Below are 22,160 nucleotides of genomic sequence, written 5' to 3' on the forward strand. Positions count from 1 at the left end.
AGCCATTTTTTCGTCTCAGTTGAGCAATGCTGTTCCATCTCACTTTTTCATTCTGATGTTAGTGATTCTGCTGCAGGGTATTAGTTTTGTTGCCCCAAAGTGCCCAATGTAAAGCTTTGAAGATACAAGGCAGTATCAGTTCTGCACACAACTGACTTAATTCAACTGTGTGTATCACATTTAAGTTGCATGTGTGGAATAGTAGGATCACAGAATCGTTGAGGTTGGCTGGGACCCCTGGAGGTCAAAAAAACCCTGCTCAGGCAGGGCCACCTAGAGCCGGTTGCCCAGGACCATCTCCAAGTGGCTTTTGAATATCTCCAAGGATGGAGGCTCCACAGCCTCTCTGGGCAACCTGTGCCAGGGCTCGGTCACCCTCACAGTGAAAAAGTGTTTCCTTACTTGGTGTGGAAGTGTGTTCCCGTGTTTCATTTTGTGCCCATTGCTTCTTGTTCTGCATGCACGCACAGACATGATCTGTCAGAAGCTCTTATGTGTATTGGTTAATTTTGTGCTTTCTTCCAGTGAACACTTAACCATTTGGTGTAGCTTCCTGCACATAGAAGCTATGATTATGGTTGTATTTAGTTTTTATGATGTTTTTGTTTCTTTTTCATCTTGTAGGGTAAGTCTTACCCCTTTAAAGGTCCATTCCCTCCTATGTGGAATCCATTGGCCTACCTGGACTACAACAACCTATGGAGGACCATGGATGAAATGGGAAAGGAGGTATGGTATGAGGAATTGCAGCTGACTGTCCCAGCTCAGCTTTGTCTCCGTGAAGGGCAGAGTGAAGACGGGACTAGGATGCAGATAGACCAAGCTGCTCTAGCTTGAACAAACCTGGTGCTGGCAAGAGCAGCATTGTGCCATGTGTTTTGGTATGCACTGATGGTCAGAGCACATGTTATAAGTGGCATCCTGGCAAGCTTTTCTGAAGGCCGTGCTGCTGAGGCTGTCTCCAGTCATACCTTCTTTTTTCTGGATATATGAACATTAGGGTTTATGCATGTGATTTTTAGCACTTTGCCTGACAATTGGGTAAGTAATATTTTAAGAGGCTTGTAGACCTCAAACGTATGCCCTTCTCCACTGTCAAATTCAACTCAATCATTTCAGTTTGTTACCAGTACTGTGTTTTCCATTGACTGAGCTACAGGATTTTTGAGAAGAGGTTGCTGTTACTTGCATAGATGAATGGGAGAGATACGGAATAACTCAAGAGACATTCCCCAGCACTGTACTTCGCCTTTTTAGGCAAAGTTTTTAATTCTAAAATTATTCTCTATTCTTAAATCTAAAAAACCCATCATAAACCAACCAAACAACAAAAAACTAAAAGTATCCTCTGTTAAGCTCACTGTATTACCTGCCAGGAATTTGCAGGCTGAATTACTATGTAAAGATGAGATTGTTTGTGGTTGTTCGTGTTTGTTGTCTCTTTCTTACGCCACCCATTCATTTGCTGATGAATGCTCTTTCATGGTTCCTTAGATTCCCAGTGAAGCCCCATGGAAGGCTCCACATGCAGAAGAATGGGACAAAATGACTATGCAAGATTTAATAGATAAAATTTGCTGGACAAGGTAAGAAACTCTGTAATATGAAATATAATAGCTTATATTTGTATACCTTAGAGCTCCAAGAGGTGTTACTGCTTTGCAAATAGATATAACTACCACTAGAATACAGCCCTCTTAAAGAAATGGGGTGAGAAAATCTTGTAATAATGGACCACAACACCTGTCAGCACACACAGTAGATTCTGTTATATTTCCATGACTTTTTAGACTAAAATAAAGATAAAAGGAAAATTTATTTGGAGAGGGTTACTTGTGAAGACATAGGTAGTACCTTCATCTGTTATATGCACTTTCCCTCTCTTTAGTGCGTGTTTAACTTCTAAGAGAAAAATGCTATGGCTACAGCAGGTTTTTTGAATCAAACTTTTGATGGAACAACATACATTTATTCTGTGCTGGACCAGCTGATTTTACCAAAGTGCTATAAAAATAACATTTGTCTCGAAATAGCACTAAATCACTTTAACATCCGTCATTCTGTTGTTTAACTGCTGCACTATATACCACTCAGGGAAACGGAAATGCTTCCTGTTTTTATGTATACATCAAAGCAATTTTTCTTTACTTACCATTCAACAACAGTTTGATTGTTTTTTTCACACTGAAGAAAAAAAGACATTAGTTCTGCCTCACTGTAAAACAGATATTGATTTCTACAGCAACCTCTTCAGAATGGCTGAGCACCCAACAAGAGGCTGCAGCGAGCCTGCATGAGCTTGGTGCAGACACCTGCTAGCACCCACTCAAGCTGACACTGTCGTCGACAGGGGCATTTTTACAGCTTCAGCCAGCCTCTAGAGAAGAACACGATCATTGTTAATGGAGTCTTGTCCAAAAGCTTTTAATCTTCTGGTTGTTTTGCTTTAACAAGAGTTACAGTTGCACAAAGGCATGTAGAAAGCTTTTCTCATTTCTATCACTGTCCATATTCATTAAAACCAAATAGAAACGTATGCTGGCAGTTCTGCTGGTCATCTGAACCTCTGATTTGGTAAGGAACTATACAAGACCACGCACCAGTAGTCATTCAATATCCAATAGCTCACGTGACTACAGTCATATTTTTTCAAACTCTGATGGAATAAGACTTGACATTTTACCTCAATATTGGCATAACTGTCAGCCTCCCTTAATTCCAAGATGCTTTTCAAATTTTATATGTGCATCTCAGCTTGATTTGCCCAGTTTGTTCAAGATTTAGGTAACGTGCTGTGGAGACTTCCCACCCTGGAAGGTAGTGGTCCAGAAGGGTAATCTTCTAATATTTCCTCTCATCTGACAGACTGTACAGACTTGCTTGTGGCTAGAGTTGTGTGCTGGAAATATCCTGAGTGCTCTTGTTGAAATCATACTGCTGTTTCTAGGTAAAATACCAGGAGAAACTGGGGAACTGAAATGCTGAAAAGCAATGGGAGAAGGTGGCAGAAACTAGGAGAATTTAACCACCATCTAATAGCTTCTGCTTATGAAATATTAATAAATACATATATTAATTCTCCTGTTAGGCAAAATATCTTTCAGAGTTGATCATATCTTACAGTATGTGTTTATACAGACAAAAATTGATAAATATTTTCTATATTATTTTTGTCTGTCAAGGATGAAGCCAGACTGCACCTGTATTTCAGAAAATGGATCAGCTTTTTACTTCAGCAGGACTATGCATTTTTAGAAGGGACGGAAGATGCCTTTTTTTCTATGTAGATCTACAGCTGTTTGAAATAGTATGTTTGAGTTGCACTTTTCACTTCCCCCCACCGCCCTCCCCGCAAAGTTCGAAGACTGAAAAAAGAAAACAGCAACTAAAAGTGGATTCTGTACTGGTTTTGGAAGTTATTGATTGCCTGTTGCCTGGCATATGAAATACTTAGAGAATCTCAGTCCCTGTCAATCACAACACAGTTAAGCTGACCATCTCCTGGTCCTGTCCATGTCCCTTTAAACTCCTTCTCAGAGTGAGGGCAGAGGAAGTATTCACTTCTAACAGGAGGAATGTTTCCCCGAGCCTTAATTAACTCTGTCTTAGTGCACCCCAAAATCTTGTACAGGTTTATACAGTAATTGTTGGTATAGCTGTTATGAAAGCACCAACTGGAGGACTGAAAGCCGTGATCCTTTTTCAGACACAGGCCACTTTTCCACTTCTGTGTTCATCACCACTGGCTACCAGACCACTGTTTAAAATACTAGGTTGAGCAACCAAAAGTATCCTTTCCCCTTTCTTGCCAGACCTTTGCATGAGTGTGTATATGCTGTCTCTTCATTTATGGCTTCCTACTTATATTTCTTCCCTTGTGTTCCAGCTGCAGCACCCTCCCTGAGCACAGCAGAGGAGCGGGCAGTGAGGGGATGCTGACTAATCCAAAGACCTTAGATAATTAGCTTAGACGAGATCCCTAACTTTTTTATGACAGGTGTTGAATAATCTCTACGCTGTGTGCTTGAGGGACAGGCATTCAGCAGGTGCAAACAGAGCTGCAGATCTTGGATGTAACCCAGGAACCATGGGAGGACATGGTGGTTTTGGAGTCCAGTGAAGACAGGAGGGCTTGCTTCCCCTAATCCTGAGTCTAGGGTGACAAGCTAACTTTGTATTTGTAGCATGAAGTGACATAAGCTTTCATTGGCTCTTGTGCCTCCTGGAGCCCTAATTTTGCTGGAATGTAGCAGTGCTTGATTAACATTTTTTGCAGGGTTACTTGAAAAATGTTGCCTAAAAGAAATTGATATTGTTTCCTATTTCAACTGAAATTAAGGAATCCTTTGCCCTCAGTGAAAGAAGAGGTTGCCAAAGACAGTCTCTTCCCTACTGAAGAACAAGATTGTCACCCTTGTTCACTTCTTAAATTAATTCACTTTCTTGTCTTTGCTGCAGTGCTGCCAAGAGTTTTGCAACTCTGTTTGTGAATGTGGATGTCACTTCTGAACCCCATGAGGTCTCTGCCCTTTGGTTTTTGTGGTACGTGAAGCAGTGTGGAGGGACAACGAGGATATTCTCAACAACCAATGGAGGGCAGGTACTGTCAGCTGTCACCACCTGTGCCTCGTGACAGGCCCTGTTTTAACTTCATTCTTTTGCTTGTTTATTTTAGTTCAGAGGGCCAATGGAGACATCCATGATTTTGAGCCAGTAGCATATTGATAACTAGTTCTATTCATTTACACATTAATCTGCATCTTGAAAAACTAATGTTGAAGGCTATTCCTGTGCTGAAGGCATTGACCCAGGGATCAGTAGATTTGTAGGAGTTCCTGACTCTGGCTTCCTTTTGGGCTCTGGTTAGAACACGTACTTTGCTTTTCCATTTTAAAAAGAAAAAGTATTACTTATGCTTATTTCTGTCATGAGGCTGAAGCAAGCCTTACCACTTCAGAAGCACTTAATGGGGATGGCAATGCTAGCTGCATGAGTGCGTAGAGTGCTCCAAATTAATACTGAAAATGTAGCCCAAACTGGATTCCTAAGGACACTAGCTCCCAGGATTAAAACCCTTAAGATTTTAAAATCAGTCTGAAGAAAATGAACACCCCTGCTTAAATATGGTATTGCTCTGAAATGTTTGAAATCTGATATATTAGTGCTGCTTCTGCATTTCAAGGTAGTAAAGTTAATGGTCTTACACTTGAGAAATGCAAATTTTGCTGATTATATTAGAAATAATTATATTTTAGAAATGCAAGTTATTTAATCATAAATAAATAACTAAAAATACAAAGAATACATTAAAACATGTTAAAATGCGTAAATATGCACAGATAAGCAATAATTGTAGATAATTTAACTGTATATACATCGCATAAAATATTATTTGAATTCTGTGTTCTGTTAGAGGTGATTTGAGTTTAAGTTAGGTTAGATTATGTACTGCAGGATATATTTTTGATGTGAGCTATGTCACTTCTTTATACCTTGTTATTTACTATAAGGATCAGGGTTCCTACTGCTGACACACAGACCTCTGAAGGGGTAAGAGTGAACTCAGAGAAAGGTTTAAAAGTTTAAGCGCTTTTCAGAAGTCTTGCTGATACACACAGGTCTGTGGAATCCATTTGGCGACCACAGGAGAAGGGATTTTCTCATGAAGTTACTGATACTTCTGGTTTTGGCCCGTGGTCAAATACGAGAAGTGTTTGAGGAGTTCACTGAAAGAGAAAGGAATGTGAATACATTTTCTAAGTGAGACTGCTGAACTTTCGTAAAAAGATTTGGCAACAAAAGAAGAATGGAATTTGTTTTGAATGCCAAGCAAAATGTTTGTCATGATATGTGCTTCACATGCATCACTGCTGATTCTGCTTTGCCAAGTTGTCGTCTTCTGTGTTTCAGGAGAGGAAGTTTGTCGGGGGCTCTGGCCAGATCAGTGAGAAAATAATGGAGCGCCTGGGAGGCCGGGTGAAGCTGAGGAAACCAGTCATACGCATCGACCAGTCGGGTGAAAGTGTCGTAGTGGAAACCTTAGATCATGAATTATATGAGGTAATGAAACTTCTAACATTGAAGCAACTGTTTGTGCTGGAATGTCTAGAAAACCTTTTTAACTTCTCCAAAACCCTGTACAAAAATGCAGCAGAGATTAGAGTGACTATGACAGAAAATCACACTTTCTCATTGTCCCCAATGATAAAGCTTTAAAGTGATGCCTGAAAAGCAAAGTGTATATTCGAACTCTTCCTTCACTAGCATCTCTTCTAGTGTTCAGTTGCCTTCCGAATTAAAGGATAGTTGTAAGGCGAACACAAAAATGTTGCTTAGTAATAAACTTTCTGTGAAAAACATTTTAGGCTTTGCTTCCAAGTTGTAACAGAGGAGTCCAGATGGGAGACCAATGGACTCTTGTAACACAGAAAATCTTTCCACTGCCTTTTTTTCGAGCACTAGGGAAAGAGTGGCTGCCCATCATTGGAACAGATGGCTGTTATTATATAATGCTTGTTTGTTGTTTAACAACCAGGATTTTGTGAGTGTTCAGTTTTGCAATTCTTATGCTAAATGCCAAAATTGCTTCAGAAGATACACCCTGCAGCCTCCCCAGATGTCTGCCAAGATCATTAGAGCAATATACTTAGGAAGAAGTAGTGGAGAATGTATTTGGCTTATGTATAATTTCTTTTCCAGGGCAAATATGTGATCAGTGCCATTCCCCCAGCTCTTGGTTTGAAGATTCATTTCAGTCCACCTTTGCCGCCAATGAGAAACCAGCTCATCAACCGAATCCCCATGGGCTCTGTCATCAAGTGCATTGTCTACTATAAGGAAACTTTCTGGAGAAAGAAGGGTATTACATTTTAATTGAAGGGAATAGTAGTGACAGAAAGAGGGAAGAGGATACATGGTAATGGGGTAGACTTTGTGTTTAGAGGATACTGGACCTTAGAAGGAGACTTTGTACACTTCTATGCCATTTTTGCCTTTCTCTCTTTGAGAAACTTGAGAGATCAGTTGGGAAGAGAGGGTGGATGGGAGAATAGAAAGGAGGAGGTAGGTGTGAAGGGAGAAATCACGTCTGTTGCTTATTGCCTTGGTTGTTGTCCTCTCCTTTTCCTTCAGTGGCACCTGGGTATGAGATGAGTCTCTCCCACTTGTACGGTAATCTAAAGGTACAAGTGATACGTGATAGAGAGAGGTTTTATCCCTCAGTGCTCAGCCTGTGAAAACTCTGCCTTCTGGATGCACTGGGCACGATTAATTTAAGGTGTCTTCACATAGACATCCCCAGCTGGGCTAGGCATCCTGCACTCCCTTTACAGGCCGAATACTTCCATCATGATTCCTCACATCTCTTTTAGAACTTACTGAATCTAAGGCAACGTGCAATGTAATAGCACCCATTTCTCTTCACTAGTTATAAAGAGTCCTCATCTGTGTTTGTCTACAAATGTCATCCACCCTTCATCTCTGTGAATGATTTTAGGAGTTCTGGATCCTGGCATATTCTGGCTATTAGGTTTGGGATGGATTGGCAAGAGGTGACTCCCATTTCCTAGTAGAACCCATAGTTTGCATACTGTGCTTTGCTACCACTGTTGTTGTTCTTTTAAGAACAATTTATTTTCTTCAAACTCTTCTTTTAAGAACAATTGTGTTTTCAAAACAATGTACAAATATCTCCTATGTCTGACATAAATGTCATATACAGAAACAATTGTGCTGGAGGCACTTGAACATCTTCAGTGTCTGAGAGCAATCTGTTTCTGTGCAATTAATAATTACCTTGCTAACCAGGTTGCAGAATAATTTATTTTTCTGTCATGAATTCAACAATAGGAGATTCTTTTATTGACTTTCTGTTTTAAAGATACTTGAAAAGGATTGTTAATTGTCAGCACATCTCAGATCTGAATTTTCTTTTCTAGAGATGATCTAGCACTTCTCTGAGCCAAAGGAACACTACACTGCACGGGAGCTGTGCGCTAATCTGTGTCAATTGATGGGGATCACTTTACTTGATTTTTTTTGTTCTTCTTTCCTTTGTTTTTATATCTCCCTACATTAGAATCAGAGAATGATAGAGATTGGGAGGGACTTCTGGATGTCATCTAGTCCAATGCCTTGCTCAAAGCAGGGTGAATTTAGATCAGGTTGTTTAGGGCTTTTTCCAGTCAAGTTCTGACTATTTCACAACTTTTTGGAAGCTTATTCCTGCATTTGGATACATGGGTCCTAACTTCTCCACTTTGTGTTTACTAGGGTATTGTGGTACTATGATCATTGAAGATGAGGATGCTGCAATTGGTTTAACACTTGATGATACTAAGCCTGATGGCAGCTTTCCTGCCATAATAGGGTAAGAGACAAAGACGGTTTCTAGTTAATACCTTTTTATTTTGCCTTAGAGACAACAGTTGAAACAGAAAATCTACTTCTGAAGGGAAATACTTTTAAATAGTTAGAGGGCTGAGTTTCTCATTGTGTGGTGAATGTTCTATGAACTTTTATTTCAAAAAAATTCTCTCTACTGTTTAATTGCTATTTTAAAAAAATAAAATTCTATTTTTCTTCTCTTTTTCTCACTGACATCTTTTGCCTTTTTCTGTGGCAAAATACAAAATTGAGAAGAGGAAAGGAAGGAGAGGAGAAAAGGAAGTGATTGCAAAAATGTAAAGTTTTTCCCAATATTTTGCCTCCCCCAAATCTTCCTGTTCTTTAAATGAAAATTTGTTTTCTAGAATTACATTTTGTTTTGTTCTGTTTTTTTAAACAGCCAGAGAGTATTATCAGTCTTAGAAAGTTTATTTAATGATACTTTCCAGTTCAATCCTAGGCTTCACCTCTTGGTGTTACATGCCTGCACACACTGCTGTATAAAATTAAGGTCATTGGGAAACAGCTCATACAAATATTCTAACCTGAATCTCAGAGTGATTCCTTCCACAGTGAGTTCTGCAAGCAGCAGACATAGCATATAACATAATGCAGAGACGTGAAATTGATATTTTGGATAGAGACCCAAAAGCTAATACTATGAATCACAAACATCTCATCATAAGGTATTGGCATTTTAAATAATGCAGGAAATGTAGTAACATAATGGAAGTAAATTGTTTGTGGTCTTCCTCTTTTTTTACAGCTTCATTCTTGCTCGGAAGTGTAGAAGACTGACAGGTCTCACAAAAGAAGAGAGGTAGATACAAACACTGGACATCTGCGTGGAATCTGTGTCAAACTTTTGTTATAAATGACCAGAGCAGGAAAAAAATGCTCCGATTTGAAGGAAGTTGTCTGTAACTTTGCAACAGTAGGAGGACACGTCACTTTAAGGAAGAAGATCTCTTACTTGTTTTTGGATGAAGACCCCACAGAATTCCCACAAACAGGCAGCAGATGTGGTAGCTAGCCCCTGCCCTTTGTACGCGCTCAGGTCCTGGTTCTCATTTTCCAGCAGGGCTGCTCTGCTTATGTGACTTTTGCAAAAAAACTGCTCTAAGCTATGGACTCTGAAAGTAGTGTAGATATTCTGCTGCCCTCACTGGAAAGCATCCAGGGCCAGCCTCATCCCTCCCCACTGCTACCCTTCTGGCTTCTTACAAGTGCACTGAGCAATTTGAAAGCTTGTCAGAAGGGACAGGTTTGGTCCCTGTGCTTTTTTTTTTTTTTTTTTCTAATCACCCTGGAGGGTCCTTTCAGTGCCTGTAACTTAGTGTGACCTTGGGGCTACTGCAGCTGCCATGAATGAGACCCCTGCATCATGAAGGGGTCAAAAAGCTGCCTCCAGCCCTCCACCCTCAGTTATTGGAAAAAAATGCCCTTCAGGCACAGGTGAAGGTCTTTTTTACTGTCTTGTTGAAACAAATCTCTGCATATAATAGTGCTCTTTTGTTTATTACTAAAATAGAATTTGCAAAGTAATGAGTTTTTTCCATCACACTGATTCACAGTATCTGATCAAATTAAAGCTACAAGTAGAGACTGTGGATATGAGGAGAGCCTTAATTTGACATGGAGAAAATACATTTGTTTTTAAAGCATGCCACAAGGAATACTGTGTCCAAGTAAACATTTTTACAGTAATAGCTAGTCTAACTAGAGAAGATGTAGTCATCTCGGATTAGCTTTGCAGGTAGTCTAGCAGTCTGTGGATAATGGGTCTAAATGGGGCTGTTAATGTCCCAATCTTTTTGAATGAGAGTCTGGTACCACAGAGCACTTTTAATTTTGGCAGGAATGGGCAAGGCAGCCTTTTCCTCAGCTCTCAGGTTTTGAGATAGACCCCCAGCAGGTGACTGATGATCAAAATAGTGTAGGTATTCTGAAATCCAGTGTCCCCAGCATTTTAAGCCATCATAAACACCAAATGGTATCTTATGCTGTGTGTCAATACACTAGATACAACTGAGCATTTGCAGTATTTGAGAACAGCTTCTCTTTCTGAGAAATGAAGGGCTGTCCTGGCTGTTTGCAAGGCACTGTGAAGGAAAGGTTGCTTTCCCCGGGCGTTAAAAGCATTAGCACAATTATCTGACTCTGCTGCTGCCTATGGCCAAGTTTTAAACAAAAAGATTTTGAACTCTTGTCTTTTGAGGAATAAACCTTAGACTAGGAAGGACTTTGCTTTGGTAAAGTATGGTCATGAAATATGCTTGCATTGGCACCCAGTAGAGGTACCCTGGTGCAGGGGGCGGGTGTGCCTCTGGCTCCTAAAGTCCTGGTCATAGTCAGCCAAGGCAGGAACCTGGTAGGCTGCATTGCAGCTCCTCTCCAGCACATCAGCAGAAGTCTTCTTCCAGTGAAAACCGAGGTCCAGGAGAAGGCAGAGCACAAACCCAGACCTTCTCCCAGTGTACACTCAGGGTGCAACCAGTTTGTGTTGTTTAGATGGCAGCTATGGTGTTTGCAGGGAGGGATCTCTTCTGAGGACAGGCTTCTTGTGGCAGCCTACAGAGGTTGCATCTCTCTGAGATGCTGTGCTCACTTATCAATACAAGCTGGTCTTTCCCTTTATCATGTTGATGCCAGGGTAAGGTTTTCAGTAATCCTTGGATATTGTTGTGGTTTAACCTGGCAGGTAGCTAAAACAACCACAGAGCCGTTCGCTCACTCCCCACCCCGGTGGGATGGGGGAGAGAATTGAGAAGGAAAAAAAAGTGAAACTCATGGGTTGAGATAAAAACAGTTTAATAGGACGGAAAAGGAAGAGAGTAAGAATAATAATACTAGTAACAACAATAAAAGAATATACAAAACAAGCGATGCACAGCACAATTGCTCACCACCTGCTGACGGATGCCCACCTAGTTCCTGAGTTGTGGCACCATCGGGCCAACTCCCCCCAGTTTATATACTGAGCATGATGTCATGTGGTATGTAATATCCCTTTGGCCAGTTTGGGTCAGTTGTTCTGGCTGTGCCCCCTCCCAGCTTCTTGCTGGCAGGCATGAGAAGCTGAAAAGTCCTTGACATGGTGCTTAGCAACAACTAAAACATCAGTGCGTTATCAACATTGTTCTCATGCTAAATCCAAAGCACAGCACTATACCAGCTGCTAGGAAGAAAATTAACTCTATTCCAGCCGAAACCAGGACAGATATGAAGAGAAGGATGTAGAGTCCGTGGCAGCTATCCTAAATCATGGCTGGGAACAGCGGTTGTGGGAGGAGATGGAAACTGTTTTACAGCCTAGGCCAGACTGAAGGGAGTAAAACTCACTGCTGCCTTCCAGCTGGTTGTCCCAGGCCAGGTGCCAATGAGTAATTACAGTGGTTAGATTGTGCCCTACCTGTCACAGCTGTGCAACGAAGTTGATGGCATCACACACTGCCTTGAAATAAGAGACCAGGGAGAAGAGCTGAATGTGTCTGCATGTGCGCTTCTTCCACACCGAATGCAGTGTAACTCTCAACAGGACCCTACCTAAGTAAATCCAGGCATGACATTCTTCTTAATTTATTGCTGGTGGCAATTTCACAACTGAGTCCAAAGCCAAGAAATAAAGATTTTACTCACTCATATTCCATATGTTCCATGCTAGCATTAGCCATAGATCCACAAAGAAGTATTTATTTAAACTGTTCTAGGACAAAAAGTGCAGATGTTGCAGAGACACCAGTGCATCTGCAAGGATTGCTGTTATTAGGGGGAATGTCCTCAGTGACAGATTACTGTTGGTACGATTCAGTCCTTTAGAAACTGCTTTTCTGTGTTTTTTTTTCTGTCAAATAATACCTTATTATTGATCAATAATTCCTTCCAAGGTCAAAATTTCTTAAGAGTCTGTAGATGCCCTTGACCTGAAGCTTAATATTTTCTTTTGCACTACTATCTTAAACTCACTCTATCTATATTTGCAATGTAGTTAGCAAACAGCGGTGAACTTGCACCTTCTTGGAGCCCTGCAGTTGGTCATACATGAGAATCCTTACCAGCCACTGGTATGCCATTGCCAGGCTCCCTGAAGGGTCTTCAAGTCACGTGTGGAAAAAGGGCAGGGCCCAGGCAGATCTAGAGGGGTCCTTCCCATCCCTGTCGTGGTGCTGGGAGGAGCAGAAGCAGAACTACCTGAAGGGAGGTTGTAGCAGAGTGGGAGTCGGCCTCTTCTCCCAGGCAACTAGCGATAGGACAAGAGGATATAGCCTCAAGCTTCGCCAGGGGAGGTTCAGGTTGGACATTAGGAGGCATTTCTTCTCAGAAAGGATCGTTAGACATTGGAACGGGCTGCCCAGGGAGGTGGTGGAGTCACCATCTCTGGATGTGTTTAAGAAAAGACTGGACATGGCACTTAGTGCCATGGTCTAGTTGACAGGGTGGTGTCAGGGCAATGGTTGGACTCGATGATCCCAGAGGTCTTTTCCAACCTGATTGATTCTGTGATTCTGTGATTGGCTCCAAGGTGATAACTCACTTTACTGTGGAGCCCCGTGGTGTTACTGACCTGCCCTGAAAGCAGGAGCCCGGTGGGCGTTTGTGAGAGGTGTGGGCAGACCTCAGCAGAGGCTTTGCTGGGTCTTGCTGTTGAAATGCCTTTATTTTGTTCAGACACTGGGTAGGTGCTAGTGGTCTGCAGGGCACAGTGGTCACCTCAGTTAGGTTGAGACAGAGAGAGAGAGAGGAAGGAAATGATCCCTTTTGTTATGGCTGTTGCTGGTTCACATCACCCCCTGGCTGCGGAGGGATGCTGCAGCTCTCTGAGCCCTCCTGGCCAGTCACTGCGTTGCCATGCGTTTCTGCTTCTGGAGCAGGCTGACCCTTGTCCTCTGCCCCGGAGCACGAGGAAGGGGCTGCTTCCTTACCCTCTGCTGCTGCTGGGCTTGATGCCTGCCAGCAGCAAAATCACCCCAGGGCCACGGCTCTCCCTGAACTGTAGCAGCCTTCACTTTCCTGCTCAAGCCCCAACCTGCACAGGAGGACACCTTCTTCAAGGCCCTTCAGGTCTTCCTGGTTTTTTTTCCCTCCTCACCCCCTTTCTATAGCATTCTTTGACTTCAGCTGCTCATGGGTACAGCTGGGCTCCTGTATAGCTGGGTTGCTTCATACAGCAGTATAGATAGGTTTCCTCCTATGCTTATCTAACTGCAAGTGTAGCCCATACAGTTACAGAGCTGGGGCTGCTGTATTTCTGTGCCCAGCATGGCTTTCTGTGGAGCACAGGGTTTGCTTCCAGAAGTAAACGTCTTTCCAGTGTTGTGTTTGCATGTTTGTTTTTCATAATTGTTAACTATTATTTCATCTTGATCTTCTTGTGTTTGAGAATTGGTGCAGTGTGGCTAACAGTAAAGAGTAAGACCCAAAACCTTGTAGGGACAAACTTAATTGCACTTGAGGTTTGCTACAGAATGAAGTATATTCATGGATTTATAGACTCAAACTAAAACAGGAGGAAATTTTTTAGATACAGAAATACAGTACTGATTTCCTGAGAGCCTCAGGCTATCAATACCTGCATCTTTGTAGGAACAAACCATAAGTTAGACTATGTGCCAAGACAAAAACATGCAATGCCTTACTACTTTCTTTTCCTGACGGCCTAGAGAACCTTTGGATAATATATGAATTTGGGCTGCTAGAGGTATCTTAAGGGAACAGCTTGCATAACTGCTGGTAAAACGAACACTTATGCAGCACAGAAGTTTGAGTGAGTTATTTCTAGTGATCCAGAGGCCGAGCAATTAGGATAGTTCCCAAAAAGCTGGGACCTCAAGTTCAAGCAGATATTAATACTTGTTCTCTTGAGACTAGGACACATTAGAGGTGGATTGCTTTATCTTTCCTTACACAGAAGTCTTCTGTTGCTTTTTTCTTGCAGGAAGACGAGGCTGTGTGAGCTCTATGCAAAGGTTCTGGGATCAGAGGAAGCTTTACATGTAAGCACAAAATCTAAACCATGGCATCTCTTGTCAGACTTGTTGAGCTGGGGAAGGGCAGAATGAAACCGGAATGCAGCAGCGCTCCAGCACAGCGCTGCGTAGCCTTTTGGAAAAGGTACCTGGCTGTGGGAGCACTTGCTGCCCTCTGTAGAGGGGTGGAGGGAAGGTTATGTCAAGTCTTAGGTTGTGTTGGACAGTGAGGATAAAAATGATCTTATGAAACAGTTAAAGGGCAGATATGTTCTTGTCCAGCTTCATGGGTGGCATTCACAGTGCTTACCACTATACATCTCAACTGTTTTTGCATGTGACAGACTTGCCTTTCCCTCTCAGTCTATGTTGAGCATAACGTTTCTTCTCTCTTACTAGTTGCTAAGATCCATTGCTGTGTGTATTTTTCTTTTTGCCTTTCCCTTTCCTTCTCTTCCCTGTAATGGTAAATATCTGATAGGATTTGTGTGATCTCACAGTTTATGTGATCAACACCCTTAATCCTTTAAGGGCAATTTTATACGAATTAAAAGTTGTAGACACCAATCTCGAGATGACATAATTTTAAACACAATGATATTGTATGTAGAACCATGTACGTGCCATACTTTGCATTTTTAACAGTATATATTTGTATCCAATGTACATAGTACAACTATTATACCTGTGTACACCAGAGGTTAATTTTGCTTTACATAGCTCAAAGCATAAATTTATGCTCTAAGCATAAATTTACACTGACAGATTAAGAAGATTATGTTCTACAGTGGCTAGATTAGCTAGTTTTTTTGAAAATAGCTAGCAGTCAGATGTTGACATGCTACAAATCATAAGCTACTCTTCTCTGCTGTCTCCTCAGTTCTTTTATCAACTTCCTCGGGACTTTGTCCTTTCCTTGAGTGAATTGATCTCTGTTTTACAGCCAGTGCATTATGAAGAGAAGAACTGGTGTGAAGAGCAGTATTCAGGGGGCTGCTACACAGCCTACTTCCCACCAGGCATAATGACTCAGTATGGAAGGTACAGTGTCTATTTATAGTGGGCTTCAGAATAGTAAGATAAGACCAAGTTAAGAAATATCCTCAGAAAGGGCCATAAATCCTCTGTCACTGTTCACTTTATACCTTTAAGATCACTGGGGAAGATTTTAAACAGGTATTATAACCTTCCACTTGTCTCAGTTGGGCTTTATGATGGATGAGTACAGTATCACTAGGGGTTTTTATTCACTTTTGTTATTCGGTGAATACAGCTGACTATGTTCTTGGAAGGGAGTTCACAATCTGTTTACAAAACTGGCATTGGGTATTTAAGATAGGTGTTACCATTTCCGGCACATCTTTAGCTGTTTCTCTGAATACTGGCAGAGAGTTTATTCCTGCCAACACTGACAGTAATGAGTGATTTCTCTGGAGTGTTCCTTTCCTTTTAGCAGTCAAGGCTTAATATAGCAATCAGTGTGCCATTGTATATAGTCCTTTCTGACATAAGTTTTTGCATGAAAATAAGATTTACCAAAAAGAAAAAGGCTTGCTGGTCAGACCGGTGATTGGATTCAGATACATAGTTTTTAATGTGGTGACATAGTTTAAAAAGGACTTAGAGTAATAAAGCAGTTGTAATGAAGAGCGTATGGAGGCCTTAGTTTTTAAAATAATTTTAATAATAATTATTGCAAATTCTGGCAAAAATAGGCTAAAAAAATCTTTTTTCTTTTTTTTTACTTGTTACTTTAGATAGCATGGGGATGTACTTTAGAATGCTACACTGTGCCAGTAATGCCTAGCGTTGGTATTTATGACACTGGCTAAAATCACGAGATAGAATAAGCCTCATCTCAAGCTAATTGTCCTTCACACCTGTGAGCACTAGATTTGTAACTAGAAATAACGTTGCAAGAATTGCAGTGTAAATGTTTAGCAAATATGAACACTGGTGTGTTTACTGTAAGAAATGAAATGCAATGCAGACTCCTTCTCCAGCTCAACTCACCCAAAGTTATTATCTTTAAGTGCTCACTGTTATTTAAAACGTCTTTATTCTAATATTAACCCAAGGATTTCAGTTATGTTTCCTGATATGGCTGATGTCACTTACTGCTTGTTCCCCTCAAGGATTATTCGGCAGCCCGTTGGCAAGATCTATTTTGCTGGCACAGAGACAGCCACAGAGTGGAGCGGATACATGGAGGGGGCTGTACAGGCTGGAGAAAGAGCAGCCAGAGAGGTACAGACACAAGCCCAAAACAGGAGGCACTGTCAAATATCCTGTGGAAAATGAAAGATCTTTTGGTTGGAGGTGAAATGGGGACTGAGTGTTGACGGCTTCAGGTGTTCTGAAATCTTGATGCAAATCCCTGCAAAGGGGACAGGCTTCGAAAAGGGTGAAGGTTTTGCACTTAGATTTGGAATGCTTAGGAAGGACTCTGGCTATTTCATCAAACTCTTCTCTGTTTCCAGGAATTAAATCCTTTCTTCTCTAACAGAAATCCCAAATTCTCACCTAGTCATTTTTTCCCCCCGCAATGGGCACTTTGTTAATCATCGTACTGAGAGATCATGGCTGTTAGCCTCACTAGGAACAGCTCAGTTCTGCAGATCTGCAGATCAAGCCAGTCCCTCCCTCAGCTGTTTCCAAAAATACCGTTGACACAGTGATGTACCATCGAGACAGCCTTACATGAAGTCATTAAACAAGGTCTTAAATGTTCTGCTTCTGAGAAAATGCCAATTCTTCAAATATTTTCAGGTATGTTACAGTTTATGGAGCAGCAAAAGAAATTTCATCTTTGTTTTATGAGGTGAAGGGAACCTTGTGGCTAAAAACTACACTCATAGAACAAAAATTGGCCTGGAAGGGATCTGGAGAGTTTGTCTAGTCCATACCCCTGTCCCAAAAGACAGAGATCAACTGTCCCTAAACTGTCCCATTTGTGAAGGTTATACCTAACCTGTTCCTGAACACCTCCAGAGGTAGTGCTTTGTGACCTCTCTAATGTAAAGGACATTACAGCAGAACCTCTACAGGCCTCAGCAGAGAAGTTGGCAAGTGATCTTGACTGGTAAAAAATCTCATATTTTCCTTTCCTCCTTTACTTGTGAAAGGAGAATATGTTTAAAAACCAGTGCAAGGGTGTTTCTCACTCTCCTGTATTGAAAAGTTGACGAGGTCCATGAATCTTGTCTAGAATAAAAGCTCGTCATAAAAGTTGGCAAATCTTGTTAAATCTACAGGTGCGTGGAACAGGAAAAACTTTAGTATCACCACCTCCATTTTATTTTGCTGTAGAAGAAGTTAATCTTTTTGTCTTTAATGACTGTCATTTCAGATAGTCTTTGCTATCCTGCTCATCTCTGGTATCTTTGATACTTTGAATGGTTACTTTTCCATTGTGAAGGTCTTCTTTTTAGTCTTGCTTTACTCTGGCTGAAAGAGGTGGTCTGTCATCACTCACAGGATTCTGTTCCTGTTCCTACATCATGATAAGATTTGCAAACCAAGCTACTCCTGGCTATATAGGTTTCCCATGCAGTAGCTAGTTTATGCACACCTTACTTTGCCGTGAGTGTATACTTAACTCTTAGTCATATTGATATTACCCTGTTCCCATAGGACCACTCAAGTTCTAGTATCTCACATGGACTAAGCATAGAGAGCTTTTTCTGTTACTGTTTCTGCTTTTCACTAGGATAAGTGTCTTACTAAACATAAGCCTCCCCAGAAATGAGTTGTACAAAGGTCAAGTTTTATTTAGAATTTGAATAACAGAGATTTATGTGCTCAGTTGTTATCTTCATCATGACATTTTAAAACAAATATTGAAGCCAGCCCTTTTTCCCTTTCAGTGGTACTTACTCTAAAACATTATTTATTTTCAGATACTGTTTGCTATGAGGAAAATCCCAGACAGTGAAATTTGGAAGCCAGAACCTGAATCAATTGTAAGTCTTTCTGTGGATTAAATGGATTATTTTTTTTTCTGCTGTTTTGCTGATGAGATAAAATTTTGTTGGCGGTTTTTATTTAAGTTCACTAAAACAAAGCCACAATAAACTTTTCCTTACTCACCAAAACTGCCATTCCCTAAACAAGAATATGATAGAAATTCATAAAAGGCACCCATCTGACAACTCTGTAACACAGGACTGGAAAGAGCTGCACTTTTTAACTGGTCTATGAATCCTTTCCATGTGTCTCTTCCTCTTCCCTTTAACTGAGCAGAAAATTTTGATATACTGTACTTCTTCACAAAGTGAACTGCTTCAACCCAGTTCCACTTCTGCTGCAAGAATCTCTTGATTTACATCCTGCCTCTCACAGTAGAGATGTTATGTTGGTAACGGATGCTCTCCCCACAGGATGTTCCAGCTTTGCCCATCACTACAACCTTCTGGGAGAGGAACTTGCCATCTGTGCCGGGACTGCTAAAGCTGACTGGATTTTCCACCTTCTTCACTTCTGTGGCTGTGGCAGGATTATTTGCCTACAAAAAGGGACTTCTGGTTCGAAACTGAAAAAGGTGCCAACACCAAGCCTCACACTTGAGCTTTTTTTTTTTCCAGATGATTTTTTTGGCATTTATTTCCCTGCCTCCAAAATCAGATCAGGACTGGAGAAGAGGAGAAAACAGTAGAGAGAAGAAGCTAGAAGGGGAGGGATAAAGGAAGGGGATCCATATTGAAAAAGAACCCCTTGAATCCAGGCCTACTTCTAGCAGTAACTTTTTTTGTTGTTGAATTTCTAGGGTACCCTGCCAAGCATTATCACCTTGAGGTTTTTATCCAGATCTCAGAGCAGAAGTGACAAAATACCTCTATAAAGCCTGTTCTGATGAGATTTCTTGTTGTTTTTATACTTGTACCTGAACCAGACCCTGAACTCCTAGTCTTCACAGGTGCTTCCATCTCTAGTCATAAACAAAGATTTTCTGCCTTTCTGTGTGGTAGACTGGGAAAATAAATCCATAGCTTAAAGAATAATTAACCACTTCATACAAATTGCTGGTGAGAATCTTCTTAGTGTTTTTATTTTTCACCCAGGTGTGCAGAGCCCAGGCAGCACCTAAGGGCCAAGTCAGGCTCAGTTTATCCATCCGAACTATGCAAGTGTGGCCATAGGTTGTTAGCATTTCCAGTGGCATATTTGCCCTACAGTGAGTTAAAGAACAGTTTTTACTGCCTTTGTAGTTGAATTTCAGGCTCCCCAGCTGTGTTCACACTGCTTGGAACAGCAGAGCTCGTCTAAGTCAAGTCCCTCCCTGTGCGGGATCAGATCTCTGCCCAGAAAACTGGCAGGCTCCAGACTATAGCTGTTGTGTGCAGCAGTATGGCTGATCACGCTGGTGGACCTGACTATAAACAGGGAACCTTGTGCTAATGTGATGGTACAGGCACAGCCTTTCCAGCCTTTTTCACCCTGTGTGGCATCTCTTTGCCTCCACGGTCCTCTTTTAGCTCCCTAAGTTGCTGCAAGATGGCACCAGAACAAATTAACCTCTGCTTACCCCAGGCAGTTTTAAAGCTGTCCATAAAAACTCTTTTACATCATTTTCTTATCTCCTTCCTTTCTTTCATCTACTGAAGTTTATACTTTGAACACCTTGAGGCTGTCTCTTGCCTGGTAGGGTACAATGGGCTTGAAAATGTAGTGTTAGCATAAAAAAACCCCAAAGTTTATCTGCCCCGCAATGCTTGCTTCATGCTGAACACAGCTTAACTGATTCAGAGCTTCAGTCTCTCCAGCCAACCATATTGATGTGATTAGCACTTCCACTTCTGCCTGCTGTGCTGCATTGTACTGACTGTGCATTTCTGGTAACTAATCAATGACCTAAATGATAGAGAGATCAAAGAGAACTGTGGGTAGGATCGTCACATGCAAGTGCTTCTGCTCTACCTAGCTTTGTACCTTTCAGACAATGTAAAAAAAAAAAAAAAAAAAGATAAAAGTGAAACAAAATAACCCAACCACCAAAACCTTAGGTGACTACCTGTCAACATCACGGTACCTTGTTCTAGGTATTTCTGCTGTTTTACATCTGCCCGGCACAAAAGAGGAAGTCACAGGTATAACTGAGAACAGGATTTGGTACACATGAAGTTTGAGAATAGTTGTATGTCTGGAATTTTTCTGAGCCTATTTGGTGCACTTCTCCCTTCAACTGGTGTTGATTTATATGTAAAAAATGACATTGCAGTAAAAAGCCATGGAGGGAAGTATAGTAAGAATATATTCAGCAACTGGTGTGAGCAGACAGTAGAAGAACTGTATCACCAGTCTCAGGCAGACTTTTTGGGCTAGCATCTGATCTTGCTTGTACAGAGTAGTACTTCATTCTCCAAATAGTCCCATGGAAATCAACTGAACTACTTATAAAGCTGTAATATTTGTGAGCAGGGCATCAGTTTCTGGCCCTGAGGTTTCATTCTTTTTAACTTGATGTGCCAGTTAAAAATCTTGTAGCAGCGGCTTGGATTTTATCACAAATGAATATCCTCATAACAGCCTTTTAAAATGCATAGGGGAACTTTTCAGACATAAAGATCTTTAAGTCAGAAGAACAGTGCAGCAGTGCACATATGGCCTTTCTCATTGTATCACATAGAGTACTAATTGGCTGGGACATTTGCCTACCACAGAGTGCTTCTACGTGGCTTTCTCTCTGTGAGATATATTTACTAAATGAATTAGGAACCGAAAGCTGAATGGGAACTGTGTAAGTTCAGAGCTTTTGCAAATCGGACTGTTCTCAGGCCAGAAATAAACATAGGAACCTAAATTTGGGAAGACATTCTTAAAGTCTTGGCCCAATATCTGTAAGTGCTAGCCAGTGAATATATACTTAACATATGAATAACTGCTGCATTTGCAGATGATTTCTGTGTGAAAACTGTTTGGAATTCAAGTCCTGCTTCTGCCCTAGAAATACTCTACAGGTCTCTAAAGGGGAGCAGATCCATGAGACTAATGAAGTTAAATTGGTTTTATTCACATCCAAAATGTATCTCTCTCCTCTTTGCTCCTGAATCTGGCAGAAGTTTTTCCCAGTCTAACAAGAAAATGTTGTGTGCCACAGGGGCAGAAAATCCAAGGGAAAACAGAAGTTAGGTATAGTTAGAAATGAACTGAATCATAACCAAAGCTTTTCATGAGATTGGCCAATTTAAAAAAAAAAAATGTATATAGTTATAAACTTTCCTTCTTCTTAGTTTCAAAGTCAAACAAAAATGGAAAAAAAAACCACAAAGCATTTTTCATGTTATTCTGCCACAACTAAGTGTGACTTGAAATTGCAAATTAAATTTGGTTCCCCTGAGATTTCTAGCCAAATCTGATGGAGCTGGGGGAGGGTCTGAATTGCAACATCTGTATTAGCACTCGAAAGTCTGTGTCTTTTTCCTTCCAGACTGCTGAAGCATTACAAATGCTCTCTTTGTCTTTACAGCTGTGTCTTGCTACGATTAAGCTGTGGAGCTTGTCACCACTATGGGACTAAAAAGAAGGATTTGCTGCTGTTTTCTCGACATCTTCCATATAAAAGGAATATGTGGCACCTTGTGTAAGTGGATGCCAGTGTGATGAGAAAATTGACAAATGTACGTAGAGAATCAAGTTGCTTCCCCATGGATAAAGGGAACTGTTAGCACTGGCTTACATTTTTGGTAACCAGTCATGATATATTCTCAATTTATTAACATGTTTGATGAGAAATCTGCTATCATGAAAGTCCCAGCAGTTTACCAGCTTCATAAAATGTATTATAGGAACAACTATTGAAATAACTGTATT

General features: G+C 41.0%; 1 protein-coding gene across 1 annotated transcript in view; it reads left to right on the forward strand.

The window, feature by feature from the left end:
* MAOB (monoamine oxidase B) overlaps window positions 1-22,014 on the forward strand; it is a 54,713-nt gene extending 32,699 nt beyond the window's left edge. The window contains exons 4-16 of the mRNA XM_068418779.1: window positions 625-729; window positions 1,495-1,586; window positions 4,459-4,600; window positions 5,911-6,060; window positions 6,700-6,859; window positions 8,272-8,368; window positions 9,152-9,205; window positions 14,321-14,378; window positions 15,295-15,392; window positions 16,487-16,598; window positions 18,251-18,313; window positions 18,731-18,891; window positions 21,817-22,014. Of these exons, the coding sequence (XP_068274880.1) occupies window positions 625-729; window positions 1,495-1,586; window positions 4,459-4,600; window positions 5,911-6,060; window positions 6,700-6,859; window positions 8,272-8,368; window positions 9,152-9,205; window positions 14,321-14,378; window positions 15,295-15,392; window positions 16,487-16,598; window positions 18,251-18,313; window positions 18,731-18,886 (1,287 nt within the window). The 3' untranslated portion in view covers window positions 18,887-18,891; window positions 21,817-22,014. The remainder of the gene's footprint in view (window positions 1-624; window positions 730-1,494; window positions 1,587-4,458; window positions 4,601-5,910; window positions 6,061-6,699; window positions 6,860-8,271; window positions 8,369-9,151; window positions 9,206-14,320; window positions 14,379-15,294; window positions 15,393-16,486; window positions 16,599-18,250; window positions 18,314-18,730; window positions 18,892-21,816) is intronic.
* The last annotated feature ends 146 nt before the right edge of the window (window positions 22,015-22,160 follow it).

Source organism: Nyctibius grandis, chromosome 2, assembly GCF_013368605.1.
Source record: "Nyctibius grandis isolate bNycGra1 chromosome 2, bNycGra1.pri, whole genome shotgun sequence".
Taxonomy (NCBI): domain Eukaryota; kingdom Metazoa; phylum Chordata; class Aves; order Nyctibiiformes; family Nyctibiidae; genus Nyctibius; species Nyctibius grandis.